The sequence below is a fragment of the Aedes albopictus genome, chromosome 1 (assembly GCF_035046485.1).
Source record: "Aedes albopictus strain Foshan chromosome 1, AalbF5, whole genome shotgun sequence".
NCBI lineage: Eukaryota > Metazoa > Arthropoda > Insecta > Diptera > Culicidae > Aedes > Aedes albopictus.
The window spans coordinates 337,472,596-337,481,410 of NC_085136.1; the positions used below are offsets into that span (position 1 = coordinate 337,472,596).

Consider the following 8,815-nt stretch of genomic DNA (forward strand, 5'->3'; position numbering starts at 1 on the left):
TCTAAGGAACTTTCCAGAAGTGTTGTCTAGGGATAACTCCAGGAGCTTCTTCTGATGATTCCTGCAAGAGTTTCCTCTGTGGGTTCCTCCAGAAGTTCCTTCTGGACCTTCCTCCATGAGTTTCTGTTGGGAAATTCAATGGAAGTTCCCTCTAGGAGTTCCATCAGTAATTCCCTCTGGGGATTCTTTCAGAAGTTGTTTCTGAAGATTTCTGCAGTAGTTCCCTCTGTGAATTTCTCCAGGCGTTCCTTCAGGAAATTTCTTGAGGATTCCCTTTGGGAATTCTACCAGTAATTTCCAGTAAACCAGGAGTTCCTTTTCGGGATTTCCCAAGTGTTCCTCCAGGATTCCCTCGGTGATCTGTTTCGGGATATCTTCAGGATTTCTTTTAGGACTTCCTCTAGGAGTAAATTTTGGAAAATACCCCAGAAGGAATTACTGGTAGAATCCCCAGAGGGAATTTCTTAAGGAATATTCAAAAGAAGCTTCTGGTGAAATTTATAGATAAAATAGAATCCTTAAAAGAAACTCCTGGTAAAACCCTCAAAATAAACTCCTGAGCGGGAACGACCAGAGGAATCCACAAAAGAAACTCGTATCTAAATCCCAGGGGAGAACCACTGGAGGAATCCGCGGAGGGAACTGTGTTGTGCAATCTCCGGAACCCCTTTAGCAATCTCCAGAAGGAATGCCTCGAGGAATCCCCATAGGGAACTCCTGGAATAGGCAATCTCCTGGAAGAACTCCAAGAAAACCTTCAACAGGAATCCCCAGGGGAAACTTCAGAAGGAATTCCCAGAGGAAACTCCTGGGGGAATCCTCCCAAGGAATTCCTGGGAAAATCATAAGCAGAAACTCCAAAAAGAATGTCTAGGGAAATCTCCGAATGGAATACCTGGAAAAATCTCTAGAGAAATCTCCATAGGAAACTCCTGGGAAAGTCTCTTGGAAGAACTCCTAGTAAAATTTCTCCAGGAATCCTCAGAGGGAACACTTGGGGGAATCTCCAGAGGGAAGTCCTTGAGGAATGTCCAGAGGGAACTCCTGGCTGGAAGAATCCTTATAGGAAACTCCTGCCGGAGTTGCAAAAGAAGAACTTCCAGAATAACTACTAAAGGGATCTCCCCAAGGAATCCGGGAGAAATCCCCAAAGGGAGCTCTAGAAGATTCCTCAGAGCGAAATTCTGGAGGAATTCACAGATCGATTCTCCAGAGGGAACTCCTAGTGAATTCTACAGAGGAGACTTCAAGAGAAATTCCCAGGAGAAGCTCCTGGGAAAGTCCTGAAAGGATTCCCAGAGGTAGCCCCTGGAGGAATTCCCAGAAGAAACTTCTGCAAAAATCTCCAGAGCAGATTCTAAGAGAAAACTTGAGAACCAATCATCGACACAAAACCCTCCGAAACTTTCTAAAACTACCTATAACGTCTCTGAAAATCGCTGTCATTCCTTTAAAACTTCCAGAAACGCCTGCGAAACCCCCGCAGGCCTTCTGTAATACCCCTGAAAACCCTATGAAACCTCTGAAACGGCCTTGATTCCTGAAATTTATCGTGTTATCCGCATGTTTCTTTCGTTGTTTTCGGAACTACTGAAACTCTAAATCTCCATCGCAAAACTGCCATTTCATTCTCCCATCATCTTCATCAATCATACATATATTCAAGGTATTTGTGACGGTGACATGCAGCATTTCCCATAACAGAAAACGCATTACGACGGTAGTAGCAAACCACTGAATTTGCAACACCTCTATAATGGTAATACTGTTCTCTGAAATATGGGATCCAATAAAACCTTGTATCGTCTTCCTAGCGTTTCTAGTTCTTTAGAAATCGATAAAGCCCGTCAATTTTGCTGCGCTTTTTTTTTGTACGGCTGGATTTTTGTGCGTTTTTCGGCGGTCCTCATCGTCAAAATCGGGTTCCGACAAGAATGGTGGTTCGGAACCAGATTCCGGCGATGACGTGGTTCGAGGACCGTGATCCGTGTGTCTAAGGCCCGTTTTAAAGGTATACCTATAGCTATAGATAAACGGCACGAGTCGGACTCAAATCGCTGAAGGTTAGGTCAAGTTCGTCAATTCCCGAGAACCGGAGAACGCCGCGTGTCATGAACTACACGTCGCGAATCAGATTTGAATTTGGATGATAGGAAGCGTAGTATTCCCCGTTCGGCTCAAGATCGGGTTTCGTTTTCAAGGAATTCGGCCGATATTCCATGAGCCGTTTAAACATTCTCAGAGAGGAGGGTGTCTAATAGAGTCGGGCATACACCAACACAAAATGGTGGTCTCTCTTCGAGAGTTGCGCTGAAGCCACGGCGCTTCATATCTCAAGAAAAGTTAAGTGAACGGTAACAATCAGTGCTGAAAAATTCATTTCGTCATATATAAATATAAACACCTACAGCTCATTTTAGAAGCTGAACCTGAGAATATGGTATATGAAAAACTTGTGCGGCTAGACCAGTTCTGCAAGAAAGTCACGGAAAAAAACGATATTTTTTGAATATTCAAGGTAAATGTCACGGACTACCTTTGAATAATGCCAAATGATATTCACCGTGACATTTACCTTAAGTATTCGAAAAATAGCGGGGTTTCCGTGACTTTCTTGCAGAACTGGTCTAGCCGCACAAGTTTTTCATACGCCATATTCTCAGGTTCAGCTTCTAAAATGAGCTGTAGGTGATTGAATTTAGATATGACGAAATGAAATTTTCAGCACTGGTAACAATAACAGTAGATGAAACCATCCCTGCTACCACCACCTACCAGCTTCAGAATCTCACCACCAGAGGTCTTCAAGCGCTCCATTCAAGTGGCCATTAGGAGAACGGAATGGGGCCATTACAACAACCCCCTGCGAGGATACGTAGGGAGGTGGAGTCCAGATCCCCAAAAGCCGGTGCGGAAAGCCAGACGTGACCGAAGCCTTGAACAATCAGCGGAGAACTTCGATGGCTATTACCAAACCGCGAGGACGGCGTAGACAGGTTGGTGATGAGCAGAGGGGCCCCGAAGAGATAAACAAAACGTCATATCAGCTACTAAGAATTGGCTGGTCCGATACTTGTAGATCCCAACTGAGTAGTTGCGACTCATGTTTGATAAATCTAGGAAAACACTTGCTATTTGAAAAATATGATATGTTCTGACCTAGCTCAGTATGTAGAATTCGAAGCTCAATATCCAACGCCATTGTGGCATCCAAGACGATTGCAAAGATAATAACTATCAATTATTTTTAACCTATAGGCACGCTTTTGGGGGGAATATGGGGTATCAGTGGGTTTTCAGGAGCATTGAACGGTGTTTCAAAGACGTCTTAGGGGCTCCCCGTTATGCCCCAGTGATGCTCTTGAAATCCGTTAAAAATGCTCTGATATACCTCCAAAACCCTCTGAAAACGCCCCTAAAACCACCTTTTTCTTTCTACGCATAATTGTCCCAAATTGCTCTGAAATGCCCTGATATTCTCCCGAAACCCCCTCAAAGCCCCAGGGATGTAACGCACTTGAGTCTCTCTCAAACGCTCCGCAAGTAACGTACCTGAGATCTTCCCAAAAAAAAGCCCCTGAAATCTCATGTAACGCCTCTGAAATCCGCTAAGATACCAATAAATCCTCCCTGTGCCACCGAAAACTAAACACTCTCAGATTCCCCTATAAGGCACCTGCGACCCTCCGAAACCCCTCTGAAATCCACTGAAAATCTATCCAGAATACTCTTCAGAACCCCTGTAACGTATCCTAGTACCCTTCGAAACCATCTAAAAGACGCACCTGTAACGTACCTGGGACCCTAAAAAACCACCGAAAATGCCCCTGAAATCACCTCTAACGCGCCTGACACCTGTTTTAAATTCCCTGAATCTTCCTGAAACTGAAATGCCACCAAAAATTCCCTTGGACCCTCTCAAACCCTTTGTAACGTACCGGAAATCCATTCGAATCCTAGGGGTGATTCAACAAGTCACTCTGAACTGCCCGATTCCTGGGCACCGAAGTTCATGAATACACGGCTCTTCTTTTTATGCCATTATTGACTGAGAATGCATACATTAAAAAAAGCATACAATAGTATTTCAGAGGGAATACGGGGTTTCAGGAGCATTTCTCTAGAATAAAGCGCCACAGAGACCCCCTAGAACTCTTCTGAAGCACCTCTAAGACCCCCTGAAGCCCGTGGAGCTCCCTGAAACGTCCTAGAGGCCCTAAAACGCTCATTAGACCCCTGAAGAACCCCTGAAACACCCATGAGGCGCTCCTGTCTACTAAAAAAAGTAGCTGCATAACAGCTTAAGGAGCAAATGCTTTTGGAAGAAAGCTCTCTCAATGTGTTACATAGCAACAACATTAGTTGGGCTGAGAGCCCCTGGAACCACCAGAGATCCCCTTGAGACGCCCTTAAGATTCCCTTTAACGTCTCTGAGACCTCGTGAGACTTTCTGAGACTCCTAGGGAAACCCTGGAGCACCCCTGAAACGCCCCTTGGACATGCTGAAACGCCCCTGGGGGGATTTAAAGCACCTCTTAAACCCATTGGAACCCCTATGATACCAGCTGGGTCACCCTGAAACAACCAAAAGAATTCCTGAAACGCCTCAGAGACACCCTAATCATCCCTGAGATCCCGTAGAGCACCTCTGAGACTCCCTGGAACCCCCTGAAGCCCCCTCGTAGCCTCTGAAACGCCACTGGGACCCGCGTCCCTGAGACCACTGGGTTCCCTGAAGCCCAATAGGACCTTTTGAAACGCCCCTGAGGAAATCAATGAAAAAAGGGCATTCATTCAAAGAGCATAAAAATAACCTGCATAAAAAGAGGATTTAGTGTAAATAGATGTCAGCAACTTCGGTCTAGTTTAGCGTACAGATACAGAATATGAAACTAACTCACAAACTCTTAAGAAGCCTTTTGAGGGGACGTTATTTTAGTTCGATTGCGTAAACTCGGATTTCTGGCTTTCAATATTTTTTGTCCGCCACGTTCTGCAAAATTGTCAAGAGTTTTAAGTACCAAAATAAGTTTTTGCTATCTAATTCAGTGTTTCTTCGAACGCTTTAAACATCGAATGCATTCCACAATGGTATATTTTCTGATCCACAAGGAAAAAGATATTTATTTAAAATGTTAAAATGACTATAAGTTTGACCCCTACAACATTCAACTCGCAAACATTCCTAAGTATTTGCCTTAAACAGCCAATTTCTATGCAAAACCACTTTACACCCTCCTCCTTCCAATCGATCCGGCTAACTACCGCTGCTGTTGTCGATTATTGTGATTAAGCCATTACACGACAATTACCATTAGAAGCGACATAATATTTGCGCTCGTTCGCCGCACCGTGTTGACAAACTTAGTTAAACCACTTCAGCAGAGCCGAAAAATATTCTGATTAGCCTTATGAATATGAAACACCTTCTTCTCCCAGTATTCAAGCCAGAGGGGACCACTTGTGGAAAATTGTTTCAATATTTATGCAAATCGGAGCAGGCGACGACTGCCGACCGGCCGAGCGATAGGGGCCTACTGTGATTGATTTTTCGCATCAAAAAGAAGGAAAAGGGGAACGTCATTTTCTAAATCGTTTATTTAATCTTCATCGTCGGTGTTTCGGTAAAAAAGTCCCGTTTCAGAACCGTGGAGAACAGTCACAGCAGAAGTTGACGGCACGCTCCTCCCAAACCCAGAGTTCGCTGAGCTCTCCGGGGAGTCCCTCGACGCCGATCTTGTGCAGCTGGTCGGCCGAAACGCACTGTCCGGAGCGTTTGCGTAGCAACTTCACCGTGAAGGAGCGCGGCGTACACTGGTAATGGCCATACCAGCAGCGCGTCTTGGCGCATTCCACGGTACGCAGGAAGCGTGGGTAGTATTCGTCACCCAGGTCAATCCAGCGGATCTTGGCGTCGCATTGCCACGGTCGTGACGCTCCGCTGCCGTTTTGGTTCCGACGAGCGTTCCGAGTTGAACGACTTTTGGATCCGATTTCGTGCAGCAACGAGTCGAAAGCTTCTCGTTTGTTCAAAGGACCCTTCCGGAGCTGATTGGCCGTATCCTTGGTGTGGTCTACGGCCCAAGCTGGACTATTCCCGACCTCCTCCAGGTAGTCGTCATCCACGAAGAAGGCGGAATAGAACCCGCTCGACGCGCCTCGTTTTCCGTCCATGTCGCCGGTGGCCGGTTCTTCGTCCATGACGGGCGGCTTGTCGATGCTCATGTAGCGCGAGTTGTACGCCGGTCCGAGGATGTTGGACAGAACCGGCGCAGGCAGCTGCACGCAGTTCTGCGGCTGTTGGTTGTTCAGATAGCTAAGAGCAGCGCGTCCATTCGATATGCCCGACAGCGACAATAGCAGTTGTAATAGGAGTAGGCCGGCATGCATTTTCCATGGGACGCCTGCGATTCTGGAAGGAAACATTTTGTTTGTTTTGTTTGAAAACGGGTACAAACTGTTCCTTTCTATTTCACTGCTAATTTTCGCTTGACTGAAGGATTTCATGGTGAATTAGGCATATATTTAAACGACTAGGTATCAAATTACCATGAGCTACGTTTTTTTCTATAGGAAATTTACCTCAATTCTGAGTAGCTTAAAAATCTACCTTGAGTCGTATATAAAAATCATCCAAGGCAACCATTCATGGCAATGCATCTGGCAAAAGTACAAAAATGCAATCCAAGGACGCATATCTGAGTGCAAATTTCTTGTTCATGGACTAACTCATGTTCAAAAATGGCCTAAATTCACCAAAAATAAATGCTTTCATTCGAACAAACCTGGATCAAAAACAATCGAGTAGTAGGCTGTTTGGCTGCTGGATTAACAAAGGCCGTTTCTAGCGAAAACCAACAGCAATCTCAGCAGGCATGTATCCGTGTGTGTGTGCACTCGTCACAGTTGATTACTACCCGCATCTTCACCACAGTTCAGGGTGACATCTCAATTAGGCCCAACAATGACACAAAAGCCTTCGATGGGACCGAAATTGTCTAGCATCTTGATGTCCTGCTACGGCGCACGAGGGGTATTAACTTTTCAACAATTGATTCCGAAATGCGTGCAATTTAGTCGGTAAGTATGGCAAGGAGATGAAAAAGAATCTTTCTTCGATGCCGTCACCACATATGGTATTACATGGCAACGAGCGACGACACGTTTGGAAACGGAGATGGGACGACTCTATAATCCTCTTATGTCTCGGTCACCACCACGACATCACATCACACCAAACCAACATGTGGCCGATAGTGGACAGACAAAGTAGGCGCCGCCGCCGGTAGCAGTGTGCTTCTTGCAAGAAAATTTGTCACCTGTCAACGCTTGCTTTGACACGGAGGCTTCGCTTCAACATACTTTTGTTTGATTGTTGGGAAGGGTCGTTGAAAAATTCGAGAGAGATTACTTTATTCTCAGTGCTGTCATAGTAAAATCAGAGCTAGTTACTCAAGGCTTTCAAGGTCTCAAGGCCCCTACACTGGTACATGGACTTCAATACTGCGCCTTTACACATTATACAGTCGACTCTCCACATGTCGATGTTCTCCATCTCGATATCTCTCCCTTTCGCGATCCGCGATGGTTTGGCCAGTCCCTTCAATCTGTATACATTTTACCTTTCTACATGTCGATATCTCCTTATATCGTTGTCTCACTATCTCGATTTGATCTCGTTCGTTTTTTGTTCCAGATTTTCTCTCCATATGCCCGTTTTCATAGGTTGCTAGATCTTGTTTCAGAGGTGCTAAGCATTCTGGGGAGGTGAAATGACAACTGTTTGTTTACAGTTTTTCCACAGAGAACAGACATTTAAGCTCGAACAAAAATACGTCGAAATCGTATGTAAAGGATTTAAGTGTACCTCAACGCCACCAACGGAGACTGACCCACTTATAAAGTCGATTTGACCCCACGATGGCAGTGTTCATCGTTAAAATACACTAGCCCACAAAGCGACACAAGCGCCAAACGACCAAAAACGGCGAGCACTGGAAACAAATTTGACAACACAACAATGTAAGTGATGGGACGCTAGCGCCGCGCAACGGGAGCATAACCACATACTCTGAAATGACCGTTACAAAGTTTTACACAAGGCAGAAAGCAAAGATAGACGTCTGTTCTCTGTGGTTTTTCCTACTTACGGATGATTTTTCAATCTAGTGTACATTACAAATTGGTCCTTGAATTCGATCTCTCCCTATCACGATTGGAAAGCCTTTGGGTTTTTTTCGGCAATTATTTTGAGAATGCTACCGGCAATTACTTTGACATTTTCTTTGAGAATTTCTTCGACAACTGCTTTGCAAACACTTTCTTCGGGAAATTCTTTCGGAAACTCCTTTAAAAATTGATTTATTATTTCTATTGAAAACTTATTTGGAAAGTCCTGTCGTTATAATTCTTTGAGAATTCCTCCGGCAATTTCATTAGGAAAATGGAGTTTTTGTCAATACTTTCATCACAGACAAACAGACATACTACTCAAATCGAATTCTTCGCACGATTTAACGGTCATTTTGAAAATAAAGTGTGGTTCGGACTGTGCTCGTATGTGTCATGGTGGCGCTGCTGTACCAGCATCACCTCTTAATTTTGAAGAGAAATGAACGCGACGCCGATCAATGTTTACATAAAATGACTCAGTCATGAACCTTCATTCATGTTTTTTGAATGGATGACGCCACGGGGGATTCGTCACCTGCAAAATTGTTACATCGAGCCGAGGGAAACAACACCTGCAAATGAATGCTTCGGACTGAGCATTATAGAGGGTGCTAGTGAGATGCAAAACGATGTTTTTGAAGTA

At 44.7% G+C, this 8,815-nt stretch overlaps 1 protein-coding gene across 1 annotated transcript; it reads right to left on the bottom strand.

Annotated features, from left to right (window-relative positions):
• Nucleotides 1–5,580: 5,580 nt before the first annotated feature.
• Nucleotides 5,581–6,939, bottom strand: LOC134287981 (protein trunk). Its single transcript, XM_062851404.1, has 2 exons — nt 6,786–6,939; nt 5,581–6,412 (listed from the first exon to the last, which is right to left on the bottom strand). The coding sequence occupies exon 2, from the start codon at nt 6,388–6,390 to the stop codon at nt 5,641–5,643; it is 750 nt and encodes a 249-aa protein (XP_062707388.1). The 5' UTR covers nt 6,391–6,412; nt 6,786–6,939; the 3' UTR covers nt 5,581–5,640.
• Between the last annotated feature and the right edge of the window lie 1,876 nt (nt 6,940–8,815).

What these genes read in the sequence shown, in the direction of transcription:
- LOC134287981 (XM_062851404.1), bottom strand. Translation starts at nt 6,390, where the DNA reads ATGCATGCCGGCCTACTCCTATTACAACTGCTATTGTCGCTGTCGGGC.